We start from the raw sequence: 19690 nt of genomic DNA on the forward strand, positions 1-19690 counted from the left end.
TGGTTAGTGGGGTTGTACAAAAAGAAGTGGGTTTTTTTTTGTGGTTTTTGATTGTTTTAGGGTTTTTTTTTAATACATACAAAGCAGTATTTGTATTTATGATTTGAACTAATCATTAGACTTACAAGGTTTAAAATAATTTGTATTGATTTAGCACAGGGAATTTTGCCATTAATATAAATCTCTGCTTGTAATTCTGTTCCCAAAATGAAGTTAGGATGCACAAGGAATAAAACTGAGTGTATTAGAATTCAAGTAAATAAATCATTGACATGATTACTGCACCACAAAACACACAGAAACACAAAAAACATATGATGAGAAACACGGAGAGTGGGTACAAATGCAACAGAAACCATCAGAACAGTGAACACAGTACAAGAGAACACAAATTGAGATAGGTAAGACCAAACAGTTCAGCAAGGGGAAATGTGACAGGGGTTTAATTACAAAGCAGAAAAGCAGAAGCAGAAAAGCTTCACTTCCTTCTCCCTCATAAAAGAAGGATTAAGTAGTATTTAACCAACAAACAAACAAAAAAATAACCTGTCTTGCAAAAGTCAAAATCAAACAATGAAACTGTCCACAATCTCACCAAGTTCAATAATTTATGTTTTGTTTTTGTTTTTTGTTTTTTTTAATTAGTCTGTAAAATGAACAACAATAATTAAAGCTATATTTCTTTTCTTTGGAGAATGGACATAAAAATATGTTTCATAGATAAGATACTCTTACAACTTGTTGAGATGAGACCTTCCTGAAGTCTGTATTTTATCTGAAGCCCATGTATCTTACTTCACACATATTTCCAAAATACGTTTCTAGACACAGTTAGACGACTCAAGTTGGATTAAACTATCTACCAAATTCAGATCATTCCATGTTCTGTCATCAACAGAAACACAAGTGTTGTTGAGCAGTTAATCATGGAAAAATATCTCTGTGCCATCTGTGACAAAAAAACCCTCAAATTTGTCTGCAACTCAGTGTTTACTGCTAGGAAAACAGGATGAAATGCAGATCATGAACTCCAGAAGGCTACCCCAGGCTGCAACAGTACCGCAAGCACTCGGGAACACAAGTCACACTGATTGAAGCAAGATGGAAGTTATGCTTTAGCAAAAAGAAATCTTTTGAAATACTGCGCGTCAGAGAGAAAATCCCATATCCTAAAATTAGATAATCCATGCAGAAAATTGAATAAGCAAACCTACTTTGCTTCAAATTAACTTTTTACCTATACTCCTATGTAGCTTGGCATCTTAGACAAGCTTCTTCCAAAACTTACCATTACACTCCAGTTAAACTAACTTTCTTCAACTACATTTTCTTATGTAATTAAAATTAGAATATGTCTGATGTGTTCTTATAGTTAGCAACAATATCACACAGATTGTGTCCTGATGGGAGGTAGAGCTATCAGGAGAACCTACTAATGTAAGAAGTTTTATTAGTGTGTAGCCAGGTATTTGGAGAAAACATATGTCTAATAAGGTAGTGCTTGTATTTTTGTCCTAACCATTCCTGATATTTATTATTCTATTTTCCTAATTAGTTTTATTTTATGGAATACTAGAAAAGGAATTTCAAAACAACAACTTATTCACTTTAAAATACCCTCGCCGATGTTTAAATATCTATTTTATATTTAAATAACTATAATGGGATCCAGCTATTAAAACCATAAAATAATTCCATATGCAACATTTTAATCTAGAAGAATACAAAGATTTTTATTATCTCACAAAGACTTACTAAATTCTCTCAAATGCAGATACATACAAGAGAATAAACTGTTACTTCCTGTAATAACATAAATTTAAAATAATTCTTCAGCTGAAAACCTACTAATGCAGGCATATTTAAAAATTCATTTGTCTATTTCTATCATTACAAATTGTATGGCATACTCATTCTATCCCAATCAGAAAGGATGTCACCTTCTATCTTGCACCTTCAGTGAATATACCATTTTGGAGGACAATGGGGAAAAAGCACTGGGTAATGACATCCCACAACCTCCTGTTCCTCCCATCATATTCCACACAGAACTCAGAACAACCTATATTCTTGAAAATGCCTGCCAGACTCAGATCTAAATGTCAGCTAGATTTAAGGGTGTTTTTATGAACTTTGATGGGATGAGGCACACAGATCTCTAGTACCTCTGTAGTTAGCAGAGTCTCAGGATGCACAGAAGCAGATATTTAGGTATCAAAACATTTTAGTGGGAAATCATTTTAGCTATCAGCAAGTACTCTTATCAAGTACATTATCAGGTAATTAATTCTGACATAAGCAATTCTGTAAAGTGAAACAATATAAGATACAGTATCCATACTATCTGTAATAATGTCATTCTATTTTAGTGGTTTTACTTTGGACAAGCTTTATCAAGTCCTGATAAATGCCAATTAGGAGCTAGAGCATATGAGGAATGCTATTCCCGATGCTGTTCAAATGCATCTTATGAATTTCCTCAAAGGAATATAATTTGCACCTTTTGAGATTGCTTCATGATGAAAATTAAAGCAAGGGGAATAGGAATGATCAGAAGAAGATTCAGTTCAAAAAAATCACTCTGCTGGATCTAATCTAAAATTCCAATGGAGTTGCAACTTTTAGGTAAGCAGAAACTTACAAGATCTAAATATATAATACATATAAATAGATACAGTACCAGCCATAGTGCCTGAGTGGATAGTGGAAATTTTGAGGTGGAAAGGGACAAGTTACAGGAATAGAACTTGATCTAGTCCATTAAAGAGAAATACAAGCAAGCTGGGCATACTTTTAATAATTCATGAAGTCACTTAAACTAAAATGCCCTCTGACCCTGACTCCCGGAAATCAAAAGACTTCTAAGTATATTCTGAACATTTTTGAGACAAAAATCTTTGCAATTTTTTTACTGTCTAGTAGACAGTGATATGCCACAGCCCTGAATGCACTGTTCTAACTAAATTACTTAGTTTACCTCATTGGACTTTCTCTGAACTTCCAACTCATCAGCTCTAAAACTTCAATTGCAAAACAGATGCTTATCCAAAATACTACCTATTAAGACATCTCTTTTCAGACCCTGCCATCATTAACAAAAAGGACTTAAACACAAATTAAAACCAAGAAAAAATTATAGCAACCCCCCAAACCTACCTTCCCCCTTCCCACCTTCTCATTTTATTTAAGGGAACATTTCCTGGTTTCTGGCATCTCTAATGAATACATCCTCCAAGGGATCAAAGCAAAGGCAACAGATATATATATATAAAAATAAAAAATAAATAAATCTATCTTATACGCTAGACTGGGGGGGAAAATACAAGATAAAACAAACAAACAATGCTTGATGCAGTCAAATACTACTTAGTGAACTAGTGTAAAGTACTAGTGTAGCACAAAAGAGAAATACAGACTCAATATATAGGCATGCAATCACAAAATTGGTTATACAGAGATGGGACTATGCAAGTTCACTTTTTCTATCCCCTTCTACATATTCATAGTAAATTAATTTTAATCTTGCAGAACTATAGTTTCTAAGAATAAATGTAACTCATGAATAAAACAAGACATAATGGTACGTTTAGTGGTAAATTATAAGACACTAGACAATAATCATCTGCTTTCTGCAAACTAAAATTTTTGCAAATAAAATTAATTTTACTAGAAAAGAATCCTGTAAATAAAGGAAGTAACTACTTGATCTGTGCAAATTATTTTGAGTTCAGATCTAAAAAGCTTCCTTATCCACTCAGCTGTGGTTCAAGTTTTGCTATATTTAAAAATGTTTAAACTTGTTTACAGTAATCACTTTTCTTGCCCCTTTCAACAGCTAGAATGTGGAAATCCTGGGTCTTAATAACTAATCTAAAACAAAATAGTAAGATCTTTCTACCTTAGTCCACTAGATCTGCATATCAAGATTTCACAAGCACACTTGTACCATACCACTATAGCTTCATATACATGAACAGCCAAAGGAAAGTCACGGACAGAAAAAAACAGCATGTCATATCGTGCAGGTTTACTCACCAAATACTTATTCAATCTCCCCATCCTCAACAGTATCAGTTCTATTTCTAATACAAATAGTTGTAGGTTTAACGTTTGCCTTTCCTCTAACTCCAGCTGATGAATAATTTTGACTAATAATCATACTATTTATTACCTGGTTTTGGCAACAGGAAGGAACCATGCAATTTAAAAATTTGTTTCAAGAATTACATGCAGCCATGTTAAATCTAATATAAAAATAACAAATATAACTAATTCCGTAATAATGCAGAAGTGCACAAATATATATTATTCTTAAGGTTTTGGTTGCTCCTGCTGTTTATGTGGTATGAAAACTGTATGTTCTCTCGGAAGCATCAAATAGCAACAGCTGTTTTAAATTATGCATTACAGATCCCTCATATTTTAAGACCATAAAGAACTACATTATTAGGTAAGTTTTTCTTTGTTTCCACCCAAAACTCATACATAATTCAAATTCTTCACTTATGGTGTTATTCCTCTGTTGTGGTAAGCATGATTAATTTTGAAAATAATATAGGAAGTATTAATTTCCTTTATGCATTTAGCTTTAAAGAATCAAAGGATTATTGCATTTTAATATTTTTCAACATGAAATAACAGAAAATAAATGTGCAACTATATGCCAAAAATCAACTGCTGTAAGAACACAGCGAATAAAAAGTGTGCAGTTTCATGTGACATAAGACATTTAAAGAGAAGAAATTTATTTTTTGTATTTTTTTTCAACTCAGCTTGCATTTTCTTGGTTTTAAAACTGACAGAACTGGAAATAGAATGCATCCCCTATTATGAAAGAAAAACATTTCATAATATTGGCTTAAATTTTGGTACACCATTAAATTCACTTCCAATAATGTATTCTTACCTTTGTAGTTAACCTTGAAACCGATTGAGCCCACACTTTCATCCGTTTGAAGGTGCAACCACATCTGATTGCTCATGCTCACAATTAAGTCTGGTACAAAGCTTCCAGTTAATCTATAGATAGAATAAAAAATAAAGCCATTAAGTACCTAGCTTTTTTTAATTTCTTTTTGTAAAGAATGTAAATAACTATTAAGTATTTAGTTTTTGGTTTTAAATTCATTGTCTTCAGCTCACATCAAATTAGTTATCTACTAGCTGGTTAGCCAATATAGCTTTCAAGGTTCCAATGACTGCAGATTCAATAGCAGACTATAAATACAAGCAACTACTGCTTGTGTTGCACTGAAATATTTCATCTTACTTTCAGTTGCTGGTCCAAAAAGACATGCATCTCTCCTAATCCTGAACCTTATCTAGCAGTTATCTATGCATGGCTCAAGATACATTCAGACATATCAAATGGACCATCATGAGGCACTACATTTATTGTTCCAAAAAAGTATTTATCTGGTATATAATTACCCACTTTGGAATACATGCATCGCATATTTAAGAGGAAGTTGTTATTCTTAAATAGCAATACTATTATCAAGGTCCATGTGTTCCCTGCACTGTCTTACCTCCCCTCATCACCTCTACCACAACAATGGAAGAATGTGCCTGACAGACTCAGGCTGACATTCATTCCTTCATTAACAAAGATACCAGGTGTCACAACTTTAAAACCTCCTAATGTTACAGGAAGTTGATTAATTATGCAGAAGGAAACTCACTTTGGTTTGTTCTTGTTTTTTTGTTTTTTTTTTAACTTTTCATATTGTTTGCAAAAAATTTCAAGTGAATGAAATCCTAAAATGTTCATTCTGTTTGCTGAATGAAATAGTGTGATAGCAAAAAGGAAATGTTGTGAAAGCTGCAGTTTTATCTTAAATTGCTTTTCTATTCCCAAAACTTTCTCTCAGATTTGGTAAGAGTTTATCAGTTAAAACAGAGTGGTGGAAAGTACCAAAACATTTTCCTTTCTTGTAAAATTGATCACAAGCACAAGACTGTGTAAGAGTGAAAACTGATAGTTTGGTTTTTGCAGCTCTAACCATTCTTTAAAGCTAGCTGGAACTTCAAATGAACTATTTTAAATATATTTCACAGTTAATTTTAGTTCTAGCCTCTGTTTTTTTTTTAGCTTGTTTCTGTATGAAATACTCTGCTGTGGCAGAAATTCATGTCTATTTCCCACATCTGTGTTCACAGATGGAGCTACTACAAAGACTCTTGCCAGAATTGAACAAGTAAATGCCTGGCCAAAATAATGTACAAACTGCTCATTCCCACACTAAGGGAAAGTGTATTCAGTGAGTTCAGTCTTTGCCAAATTAATAAATTAACACGATGTTCCTCAGAAATAACACTGATGTAACAGCTAACAGAGTTTTGTAATTGTCGCTGGTGACTGACATTACATTTTGGGAATATTAAGGCCATTGGGAATATTAATCTCTTTGCTGTGTCAAAGAGAATAATTCCTATGATAAACAGACATCAAAATGGTTATAATTTCTATTTTCGTAAGTCAATTATAAATACATTTTTTAAATGCATACACTTTTCAGAAGCAATATTTTTTAATTAAATAGTACGTGGGGAAAAAATACCATTTGAAAAAGCGTTTTTGAAAATAAGAATTAACCAACAAAACAGAAATCACTTGTTGCTCTATTCAAGTGCTTAGAGATCCCTGTGAAATGTTTGGGAAGACTTTTGGGCCGTGGAGCAATAACATCTAGAAAAAAACAGCATTATGTGAAGGAAGCTATTTAAGATAATAATAAAATTCTGCAGTTATGAATTATCCCTTCTTTCCTCCTGGGGTTTCTATGACTTTCTTTACCCCAGATTCATTTCTTAGATTCTTCTCCTGGAAGTAGGTTCTTACATCTTCCCTTTCAAAAGCTGAGCAGGCAACAGTGGAAATGGACACATGTGGTTATGTTGCCTCCCTTTTCATTAAACAGCTTAACAGTTACGATACTCAGCAGGCTGTTTCCCATCTCCTCCTCTAAGCCTCCAGCACTACCCCTCCCACATACTAGTGACATACAGTCCCCCTGAGAGAGTACACTGAAGACTAGGTTAGAAGATACTCGGAAGTCTGCAACACTCTCTGCTGAAGATGATCTGTAATATGGAAGATTATTTAGAAGTACACCCAACACAGCAAGCATACTGAAAGAGTAAGAATAAATTTCATGCCTTCTGCACTGGATTTTAATGCATGTTACAGGAACCAGAGCCCAGATGTGTATTATACCAAGAGTCACCTGCAGCTACTCTCAGACCAAGTTGCTGAAAGGAGACTTCCAAATAACCTGAAAAAGTACTGTGACTGATGTATTGACAACCTCATTAATGTTTATAAATATATAAAGGGTGAGTGTCACAAGGATGGAGCTAGACTCTTCTCAGTGACAACCAATGATAGGACAAGGGGCAATGGGTGCAAGCTGGAACACAGGTGGTTCCACTTAAACTTGAGAACAAAATTCTTTACAGAGAGGGTGAAAGAGCACTGGAACAGGCTGCCCAGGGAGGTTGTGGAGTCTCCTTCTCTGGAGACATTCAGAACCCACCTGGACGCTGGACACCTTCCTGTGTAATCTCATCTAGGTGTTCCTGCTGCGGCATAGTAATAATTCCTTAAAATTATTTACCTAGGTATTTACAGAAAAGATTCTCTTATCATATGTTAACACTTGACAATTCTGATTAACTCTTTTATATCAGACACACCTTTATAAAATACTAAGATCTTTAATGAAAAAAAAATCTAGACAGAGTGCTTTACTACATTACTCAAAATTATAAGTAATATTGTATTTTGCCTCACTGTGTTACTGTAATTCAGATACCAATGAAAAACAATACTTAAGTTCAATGTTAACAAGACCTGGTGAACTTGTACTTAATAAATGTTCTTTCCACATGACAGGATATTCAAGATAGTTTAGGAATTTATAAATATGTGAAATTGATTTCCAGCAGTATTATAAGTATATTTTGAAGGCTAGGTTTATAAACAGAAGGTACTGTTTATAAAACAGAAATTGCAGTACTTTCCCACTTCTCAAAACTATTATCAGTAACAATTAGCACATCTACAATCCACTGAAGAAACTGCATTATCCTAAAGTGCCTAGAATACCTTGCCAAATCCTGGTCTCTCCATTGATAAGAGGGAATAGAATGATTACAAAACAATTAAAAATAAAAGCTCAGATTGTATATCCTCTGAAGAATAAATCTTAAGCGTGAATTAATTATAAAAATCTGAACATCATGAAACACCTTTATTCTCTGCTCAAAGTTTTACAATTAATAATATTAATGAGACGGAATTAAAAAAGAAAAAAAGTGAACATTTGTTTTAGGGCATTCAAACCAAACAATTTCATTATGTCATTCTTATGGTGAATAATGGAATGTTCCAATATATAAAAATAGTATTAATACATTTCAATTAAATATACTGCAGGGAGCATCATTCTAAGGAATCCTAATCCTGCTATTTTTTGGGGTTTTGATTAAATACATTTTGCACTAAGCGTTCATAACATCTGCTTCTGTTCTGATCTGTGGTTTACTTTTGTAACTCATTTAAACTAATGATAACATAAGGTAGTTACTGAGAGGTCAGTTTATTTAAAAATAACAGCTAAATATTATTTCTCCATTTCCAAAAATCTTTTCTAAATAGCATACAATCTCTTACAGGTAAAATATGGTTTCTAACCAATAAACACCTTTTTTTTTTTTTTTTTTTTTTCAGAAAATTTAGTCAAATTTGTAAAAAAGCAATACAATGAATTTTAAGGGGCATTAATTTGTCCTACAAAACATCAAATTATTTACTCAGAATGGCACTGGAGCTACATAAAATGACAGACTACAAGTAATACCTAATTAGAGTGTTCTGCATTTTCAAATGACTGGGGAATTAACAGAATCACTGGATTATGGCAGTGCTAACAGCAGGGGGGTTGGAACTAGATGATCTTTAAGGTCCCTTCCATCCCAAACCCTTGTATGATTCCATGATTATACTGCTTTCTGCAAAATTTTACAAATTAAGTAATAAGGTTCTGAATTTGTCTTCTTGAGATTGACATTATTATTGTAAGACCAGTTATCATCACGAGTTAAGTATCTGAGAAATATGGATTCTGAAGTAAATGGTTGTTAAGTGCATATATATGTATGTATATGTTCTTATACCGTTTTAATTTGAGAGCCCACTTACAAAAGGGAGCACAATAGCCCCTAAAGATGTACATGTTTACACATGAATGTACAGACTATGTGTTTTAAAATTTCTGATTTTAGTTTATCTTTTCCTTTTCTGATGTTTAGCCCATCTCTTTCTGACTTCAGAATACTAAATGTATAACAATGTATTTAAACTGTCACCTTCAGTCATTTTAGAACCTCAGTAAGATTAGTTTTGTAGAGATTTACCTGATTCTAATCACTATTTACTCCCATCCAAAAGCACATTAATAAAGTTCTGTAATGCATACAAATTGTAAATGCAAAAGACTTACACTTGAAGCACAGTTTTAGGATCACCCACTTCTCCTCCATCACCAATTGTCAGCGTGTCATAGCCAATCTCCAGATCAAACTCTTCAAAATTTATCTGAATAACCTAGGAAATAAAATAAGTAAATATATTTTAGGAATAAAGAAACATACCTGAGATATGAATCTGTAAACAGGCTTTTCACCGGTGTAAATAAAAGATATTTACCAATTAAAAATTACATGTAATTTTAACATATTTTACAATAAATTATTGTAATTAACCTAACAGGTTTGGTTCATGCAATATGAATTATAATAACTATAAGATATCATCACTCTGCTGACCACCTCAAAGGACCATCATTTCACTTATTTATGTAGCTGTTACATGTTTAATACAGTTCTGAATAACTACATTACATTTTGATTAAGATACATTCAAAGGGCAACATAACTAATTGTGCTTCATGCAATACAGTTGTCTAGAAATAACAACTGAATAACTGCACTCCACTGAGTAAATGCAGTGAAGGTGAAGAACATAACTTACTCCTGACATCTGTAATCTGGCTGAAGTAGGATAAAACTGGATCAAAGGTAAAAGTAATTTTTTTTATTTCATGAACCTGTGTAAAATGCAACTATCGGAATCATGGTCATTTTTTATGCCCTGTAATTTAAACCACGCTATGCATATTTCATGCTAAAGGATAAAAAATTCAGCTCCATTTTAAGAATATAGTGATTTTTAACTTCGAGCCAAATTCAACCATATCATTAGAAAAGAAAATAAAGCATATTGTTTCCACTCATGTATTAATCATGCTAACTCTGTGTTTATGAAAATGGTAGAAGTTTCTCAAATTTTCCTGTAGATAAAAATGACAGAATACTTAAGTGTAGGATTTTTTAATATTTATGTCTGCAACAAATGGTCTTTAATTATTGTTATAATTGAGAACTGAGAGTGTTTGTCTTTAAAGCTGTGGATGCCATTCTGATGGATGAATACCACGTCCTTGAAAGCTCATATTACTGAGGCTCTGGTAATTGTTTGAAGGACACGTCCCTATGAACAAAAGCCAGTACAGGCAAGTTGGAAAAACTGATGTATGTTCTGTAATTTGTTCCATAGGGAGGAGAAATACTTTTCTCTACAGGTGTAAACAGGAATGTAAGAACACTGAGGCCAGTTTGGCATATTCACATACAGAAACGTGTATGTGTGTGCATGCACATACATGTGTGTGTTGTACCCCAGGGAACACAGTCAAGTACAGAGAATTAAAAGGGCCCAGATGGAGAGGGCATGGAAAATTGCATTGCCAAGTAGCTGATTTGCTCTAATTGTCTGAGTAAAGCAGACAAAACTACACATAAATCTTCTTAATCTTCTTAGTGTAAAGAAAAAAATATTCTGGATAGTTTGTGTTGTTCTAGCCACAAAATTTGTAAGCCTGGACATAATAATTTAAACTGAAATCCATAACTAGATTTAAGGCTGAAACATATTACATTCACTATTTAAAATAAAAAAAATTAAAAAAATAAAAAAAGAGTCTTAAGTTTTGGTCCACATTTAAATTATGTGCAATTAGATTTGCAGTTACAACAGAACAGGACAAAGGCTCCACAATAAACTATGGCAGTTTCTGTGCAAATGATCATAGAATCATAGAAAGAACTGGGTTGGAAGGGACCTTCAAAGGTCCATCCCCCCCTGCAGTGAGCAGGGACATCTTTACTACAGCAGGTTGCTCAAAGCCCCATCAAGCCTGACCTTGAATGTCTCCAGCGATGGGGCCTCCACGACAACCTGTTCCAATGATCTACCACCATCATATTGAAGAACTTTTTCCTAATATCCAACCTACATCTACCTTTTCTAGTTTAAAACCATTACCCTCGTCCTATTGCTAAATGCCCTTGTGAACAGCTCTTCCCCAGCTCCCTTATAGGCAGCTTTCAGGTACTGGAAGGCTGCTACAAGGTCCCCCTGGAGCCTTCTCTTCTCCAGGCTGAACAATCCCAACTCTCTCAGCCTGTCTTCATAGGAGAGGTGCTCCAGCCTTTTGATCATTTTTGTGGCCCTCCTCTGGACCCACTCCAACAGGTCCATGTCTTTCTTGTGTTGAGGGCATCCAGCAGTATTCCAGGTGAGGTCTCACCAGAGCAGAGTAGAGGGGCAGAATCACCTCTCTCAATCTGCTGGCCGTACTTCTTTTGATGCAGCCCAGGATGCGGTTGGCCTTCTGGGCTGCAGATGCACATTGGTGGCTCATGTCCAGCTTTTCATCCACTACTACCCCCAAGTCCTTTTCCTCAGGGCTGCTTTCCAGCACATCATCTCCTAGTCTGTATTGATAATGAGGATTTTCCTGACCCAGGTACAGGACCTGATATTAGTATTTAATTCAAGTTGAAGTATATTTCACTTATTAATAGTAAAATATATTTTGCAACAATATTAATACTTAAGTGTTATTGCACAGAAAACTTAAATTTATATTCATAATAACAATAAATCCAAGATGTTAAGAAAAACTGCATAATTAGTTAATCCATCTAAATGATAATCCTATTTTCCATTAAACAGAAGAAGAAATCTAATTTTATTATCATATATTTCTTTGTAAGTGCAACAGTATTTAAAAAAAAAAAATAATTTTTATTAATTGCATACCACCAAATTGATACAAAGCATCTGTCTTTTTGTAGTTGAAGTAATGTCTTTATAAACAGTGTCAGAAAGCTAAAACAGAGTTTCTTTAGCACAATTAACAACATCCCACACTACGTGTATTTTATTGGAGAGGAGAGGATAGAGGTTAAAGAAGATAGAAGTTCCTTTACAAGTGTTCCAAGATACTTTTTTTTTTTTTTTTAATTAGGGTTGACCAGAAAAAAATAAGTATCTTTACTCATATGATTAAGGTGCAAAATATTTTCTTCATTTCACTGGAGAAATGTAAGATCTTTTTAATTATTTTTTAACAATGCTTATAAATAAAAAAGAAAGAGAACTCCATGAAAACAATCTGACTCCTTAGGGAATACTGTGGAAAATGAAAAAATAACTACATTTGATTTTTTTTGTTCAAATCATAGGCTTTGGCTTGTATCTTTCCACTGATCTCTGGTGAATCTCACAATTATTGATGATTCTGTTGTGATCTAGCACATTATTGGCTGTTCTGATGTAATCTCTCAATCTTCTGCAATCTGAAATTCTTTTCTGAGATAAAGAAAACTTTTTAAATTTTTTATTCAAAACAGATGTACCTGCAAAAAATGTTTATTATTTGGTTTTGCTCCATTAACATTTTTCAGAGAAGCATGTTTTATTAAAAGATTTCTGGCCCACTCTCTTTGTAACTCACATAAAAAAGTAAGAATGGTATACATATAACTGAAAAGTGTACTTGTATAAAGCCACATATGCATAGATTAGTCTACATTTGTCTTGTATCATATTCTGTGAAACAGTCACATTTTTAAGAGAAGAAGTAGTAATGAAGTCGCTAATAATTTTCACAATTCAAGAATATAATAAAAACTATACACTACATAATAGTAACTGGCTATAAAAAAAATTGGCATGTTAACATGTGATAATGTTATTCTTGCAGTTATTATAGTGATTTCTTCTTAAAAGCTTCTGGATCAACTGAAAATTAGAAAATGATGCAACTTTGTACAAATTTCCAGTAGTAAAACAAAACGAGAAACAGTAACCACCATATAGGATCATATTTTATGTATAGGAAAAAGTAAAATATTATTGTTTGAGCCAGGAGATCATTTTCTGCACGATGCATACCTCTGCCAGAAGAGGGTTAGAAATAGCTACCAATAACTAGTCCAGATATGTTATAGTACAAATGAAATATTTCATAAATCCAGATCATTAAAGCATAAGCAAGCAATTCTATGTAACCTATTAATAAACAACCTATTTCAACTTAGGTTTAAGATATCAAACCTGAACAGATCTACAGTACGAACTTTGGATTTGGCAAATATACTTGCTATTTATTTGGTAAATACGGTTGTTGATTGCCACTTGAAGTCATTTAATTTTAAGGGAATTTGCACAAATGGAGCAAAAGTAACATATAGCAACAGCAGAACTGTCAATATCCAACATACAAGAGGCAGTAAACTCATTTACTATGAATTTATTGTAGTGCACAAGCATTTACCTGTTGTAACTGTGAAAAGCAACTGTGTATATTTTTTGGAAATTCATCCTCTACTGTTTATGTTTGACATGTGACGTACAAAATGTACAATACAAAATATACTCAAAATCTTTGCAAATATGCCTGAATGGCAAGAAAATAAATACTCTTAGTGATAAGACATATTTTCAGATTCCTTGTTTTCATAGAATCATAGAATGGCTTGGGTTAGAAAGAATCTTAAAGATCACCTAGTTCCAACCCCTCTGCTGTGGACAGGGTTGACAACCACTAGATCAGGCTGCCCGGGGCCCCATCAAACCTGGCCTTGAATGACTCCAGGGATGGGGCATCCACAACTTCTCTGGGCAACCCGTTCCAGTGTCACAACACCCTCTGGGTGAAAAATTTCCTCCTAATATCTAACCTAAATCTCCCTTCTCTTAGTTTAAAACCATTTCCCCTTATCCTACCACTGTCTGCCCATGAAAAAGTCACTCTCCCTCCTGCTTATAAGCTCCCTTCAAGTACTGGAAGGCTGCAGTGAGGTCTCCCCAGAGCCTTCTCTTCTCCAAACTAAATACCAGATTTAGTTTCATCAAACCCAAAGACAGCTAGATTTGGTAGTGCTCATTATATTGATTCAGAATATTTTAGAATACTAAAGAGGTGCTTTGATGATACCAGCATTTAAAGTTGAGCATGCTGGAACAATTCAAAATAAAAACTGAGATTTAGGTAAGATGAATAAATAACTTAAAACTTTGTAATGAACCTGCTGAAAATTCTGCTTTTACCAGTCATCTAACATTTTGTCTTTTTTGTTTTTTTGAAAAAGCTTAAATAGCAGACCAAAGGTAGGTGGCATCCTTGAATCAGTTTAACATCAGAGTAAAACCTCCAGGTAATTCTACATTTTAGTCTGTTATTGTTTGAAAGAATAAAGACTGCAGGGAAAACTATGCTGATTTATTACTAAATTCTACATCTTTTTAAACCAGATTAGCATTACTAAATTATGCTATTGATCTGGTTAGTAGCTGCACAGTAATCAGAAGCACAGGGACAAGTATTCTTTCTTGATCTACAAATTCAAGTAAAGTTGGTTTTGTTTTTTTTTTTTATTCCATTTTCCCAGAGCAAGGTATAGGCATCATTAATATAAATCAGATATGATCCATTGTTTTTATTGATCGATATAAAGAGTGGTCATGTTTAAAATGTATTTATGTATTTATTGTATTTCACAATATATCACACTATATCATAATCTCATTTAAAACTCAAAAAAATAAAAAAAATGTGGAGAGGCCACAAAATATTTCCAAATGTTCGTGTATACTTTCAGGGAACAATACTATGAACAAAAATATTTCACCAATTATTTGCCTGAACTACAAGATTCTGGATAAGATGATGATACTATCAAAGTCAGTTCTGGAAGGCAAACACAAGAGGAAAATTTCAAAGATGCAGAACTCTAGCTGAGATAGTTTACCATTATAGTCATGATCTATCATTTCACACATTGTAAGTCAACTAATCATATCAGATATGTATCTGTATGGCTTCAGAACTAAGAAGAACATCTTTACTTAAAATTAAGCAATATAATAATTACTATTCTTTTTCAGAAAGAATTATGTGGTATTCCCTGAACTTTTGTGCCTTTTTAGTAGCTTTTTTGATGTATCCAGCAGGTAGCAAACTACTATAATTATACCGATACAGACTAATCATATGTTGAACTTTGTTCCAGAGGATATTATTAAATATGTCCCTAGACACTACTCTCAGGAAAAAGGGATTTTTTTCTTTCCTCTTCCTCCATATACACACATATATATGAACAATAAATTTATTTAAAATAGAATCATAGAATAGAATCATAGAGTCATAGAAAGGTTTGGGTTGGAAGGGACATTTAAAGGTCATTTAGTCTAACCTCCCTGCAGTGAGCAGGGACATCTTCAAGCAAATCAGGTTGCTCAGAACTCCATCCAGCCTGACCTTGAACATTTCCAGGGATGGGGCTTCTACCACCTCCCTGGGCAACCTGTTCCAGTGTTTCACCACCCTCATTGTAAAAAATTTCCTCCTTCTATCTGGTCTGCATCTACCCTCTTTCAACTTAAAACCATTACCCTTTTTCTTATCGCCACAGAATCTATTAAAAAGTTTGCACCCATCATTCTTATAGAAACCCTTTAAGTATTGAAAGGCTGCAATAAGGCCTCCCCAGAACCTTCCCTTCTCCAGGCTGAACAACCCCAACTCTCTCAGCCTCTCTTCATAGGAGAGGTGTTCCAGCCCTCTGATCATTTTTGTGGGCCTCTTCTGGACCTGTTCCAGCAGGTCCATGTCTTTCTTGTACTGAGGGGCCCAGAGCTGGATGAAGTATTCCAGGTGAAGTCTCACCAGAGCAGAGTAGAGGGGCAGAATCACTTCCCCCAGCGTGCTGGCCATGCTTCTTTTGATGCAGCCCAGGATACAGCTGTCCCTCTGGGCTGCAGATGCACATTGCTGGCTCATGTCCAGCTTTTCATCCACCAGTGCACTCAAGTCCTTCTCTGCAAGGCTGCTCCCAATGCCTTCATCCCCCAGCTCATACTGATACCGGGGGGTTGCCCCAAACTAGGGAGGTGCAGGACCTTGAACTTGGCCTTGTTGAATCTCATGAGATTCATGCAGGCTCATGTCTCAAGCTTGTCCAGATCCCTCTGGATGGCATCCCGTCCCTCATGCATATCAACCTCACCACTCAGCTTGGTGTCAGCTGCAAACTCGCTGAGGTCCCTTATGCATATCAACCTCACCACTCAGCTTGGTATCAGCTGCAAACTCGCTGAGGGTGCACTCAATTCCACTATGTTTTTGATGAAGATGTTAAACAGTACCAGTCCCAGTACGGACCCCTGAGGGACACCACTTGTCACTGATCTCCATCTGGACATTGAGCCATTGACCACTACTCTCTGGATGCGACCATCCTCCAGCCAATTCCTTATCCGCGAACAGTCTACCTATCAAAGCCTTACCTCTCCAATTTAGAAAGAAGGATATTGTGAGGGACCGGGTCAAAGGCCTCACAGAACTCCAGATAGATGATATCTGTAGCTTTTCCCTTGTCCACTGATGTAGTCACTCCATCATAAAAGGCTACTAGGTTGGTCAGGCAGGACTTGCCCTTGGGGAGCTATGCTGGCTGTCCTAAAACACCTCCCTGTTCTCTGTGTGCCTCAGCATAGCTTCTAGGATGATCTGTTCCATGATCTTCCCAGGCACAGAGGTGAGGATGACAGGGTAGTAGTTCACAGGGTCCTCCTTTCTACCCTTTTTAAAAATGGGTGCAATGTTTCTCATTTTCCAGTCCCCAGGGACTTCACCCGACTGCCATGACTTTTCAAATATCATGGAGAGTGGCCTGGCAACTACATCAGCCAATTCCCTCAGGACTCTGGGATGCATCTCATCAGGTCCCATAGACTTATGGATGTTCAGGTTCCTCAGATGGTCACAAACCTGATCTCCTCTTATACTGGGAGGGACTTTGCTCCCCCAGTCCCTGCCCTGTAATGCATCCACTCGAGAGGCCTGGGAAGAGATGTTGCCAAAGAACACTGAGGTAAAAAGGTCGCTGAGTACTTCAGCCTTCTCCTCATCTGCTGTTACTAGTTTTCTAGTCTTGCTCATCAGGGGGTACATTTTCTTTGACCTTCCCTTTCTGGCTGACATACCTGTAGAAGCCTTGTTTATTAGTTTTGACCTCTCTTGCCAAACTCATCTCCATCCGTGGCTTGGCTTTCCTCACCGCATCCCTACACAACCAGGCAACGTCCCTATACTCTTCCCAGGATACCTGTCCCCGTTTCCACTGCCTATGCATTTCCTTCTTACCGTTCAGGTTGACCAGCAGGTCTCAACTCAACCATGCCTGTCTCTTGCCCTGCCTATCTGATTTCTTACACCTTGGTATTGAGAGCTCCTGCACTCTATGGAAAACATCCTTAAAGGTCTGCTGGCTCTGTTCTGCAACCTTGTCCCTGAGGGCAGTTCCCCAGGGGGTCCTATTAACTAACATATTGACCAGGTGGAAGTTTGCTTTACTAAAATTCAGGTCATGACTTTACTCTTTGCCTCACCCATATCCCTCAGGACTGTGAACTCCACCAGTGCATGATCAGCAGCCCAGGCTGCCTCCAATCCTGACATCACTGATCAGCTCACTTGCATTGGTGACCATCAGGTCCAGTATCACCTCCTCTCTGGTAGGGCTGTCTATCACCTGGCTCAAGAAGTTATCCTCCATGCACTCCAGGAACCTCCTGGATTGCCTACAGCTCAATGTGCTACTTTTCCAGCAGATGTCAGGGTGGTTGAAGTCCCCCAGCAGGACTAGAGCCTTTGAGCACAACGCCTCCTGTAGCTGGAGAAAGAAGGCTTCATCAATAGACTCCCCTTGATCAGGTGGCCTGAAGTAGACACCAACCATATGGTTCCCTTTGTTGCCTCTATCTGTAATTGTTACCCAGAAGCTTTCAACCTGTTTGTGGCTGTTCTTCAGACAGCTCTTCACACTCTATACATTTCTTGAAGTAGAGGGCAACACATCTGCTCCTCCTTCCCTGCCTGTCCCTTCAGAATATGCAGAGCTGTGCATATCTTATTCACTAAAATAAATATGAAAGCAGCTAAAGAGAAGGCAATAGTCTGTCTACATCCTGGTCTGCTTTTGCTGTTTATAAACCCAGAATCAATAAACAACAATAATTGCTGAAATAAAATGAATTTATAAACCCATAAGCAAATAAACAAAAAAAGATTGTAACACTAATTATTGTTATCTAAGCTATACAGAAAAAAAGTCCTATTTGAAAAACAACTTTCTGAAAATTATAGTGGTGTACTTTGGTCTCTATACAATTTTGCAAGGACTTTTCCAAAAGAAGAAATGTGAGCAACAATTTTAGTAGACATATCTACCTTCTGTGCCTTGGAACACATCCTTTGGAACCCCCTCCTTGGGCAAAACTGAGTCTATTATCCATCTTAGAAGAAACATGGGAGCAGACTCTATTGAATGGCTAACTTGAGAACTTCTTACAGCTCTTGCGGGAGAGAACATGCTCAGGCGGATGTGTTCCAGACAACAATATTTCCAGACAATAGTTAGATATGACAGAGTGTCTAGTTCCTGATGGAACTAGCTCCCCAAAGATTTTTCAAGGAAAGTAGTGTTCCAGGTGAAGTATTCAACTTTTAAAAATTTCTTAACATACAAAGCAGAATAGTGTGTAACAGAAGCAAATAAATGTGCTTCAGAACTGCTTCTGAAGGGAAAGTGTAAGGATTTAAAGTTGTATGTATTTCCATATGTGCATCTGTTATCCTAAAGCTTCCAATGCAAATGTAACTCTAAAAATATTTTCAGATGTATAGTAATGTTTTCACTCAACGAAATTTGACATTTTACTAGTAAAATAACAATGAAGAAGTTTCTAAAGATGTTATGAATATTTTCTCAGAATACTACTTAAAAAATAGGCTAGGATATAGCTTAAATGAGCTATATCTTAGATAATATTAATAGCAAGGAACAAATGTGAAGTAAAACGTCCTGACAATAACATAACATTATTAAGTATTATTTTGCTGCACATTGCATGTAATTCAATTATTCAAAATATCCAAGAACTGCTGCGTAGCATAAAAATAGTTTAAATAGCTCCTTGGTAGTCACCTATTACATGAAGAAAACATAACCCAAAATGAAACAGCCTAATTTTTAGCACTACTGTCCCTTCAAATTTTATTTAATCTTTGAGTAACAAAGGGGATGAGAAAAGGGGGAGAAGGAGAAGAAAAGGAAAAAGAAAACTTGGAGATAGAACAGGAGATAACTACTCATGAGCTGAACTGGAATGTTCTTCTATATTGTTGAGGCCATTTGTTGGCGATAGTATTCATCATACTTAAATGTAGACATCTACAGAGCAAACATCTATATTTGATGTAGGCTTCTTCAT

The 19690-nt window shown here is 35.5% G+C and overlaps 1 protein-coding gene across 1 annotated transcript in view; it reads right to left on the reverse strand.

Moving 5' to 3' along the window:
• Positions 1 to 17369, reverse strand: part of LOC104522944 (CUB and sushi domain-containing protein 3) — a gene marked incomplete at its 3' end in the record, with an annotated part of 213163 nt that extends 195794 nt beyond the window's left edge. Inside the window, exons 1-3 of the mRNA XM_010165366.2 lie at positions 17187 to 17369; positions 9504 to 9607; positions 4907 to 5019 (exon numbers count right to left, since the gene is read on the reverse strand). Of these exons, the coding sequence (XP_010163668.2) occupies positions 4907 to 5019; positions 9504 to 9607; positions 17187 to 17369 (400 nt within the window). The remainder of the gene's footprint in view (positions 1 to 4906; positions 5020 to 9503; positions 9608 to 17186) is intronic.
• Between the last annotated feature and the right edge of the window lie 2321 nt (positions 17370 to 19690).

This window comes from Antrostomus carolinensis, unplaced genomic scaffold (assembly GCF_000700745.2).
Source record: "Antrostomus carolinensis isolate BGI_N321 unplaced genomic scaffold, ASM70074v2 scaffold253, whole genome shotgun sequence".
Lineage (NCBI taxonomy): Eukaryota > Metazoa > Chordata > Aves > Caprimulgiformes > Caprimulgidae > Antrostomus > Antrostomus carolinensis.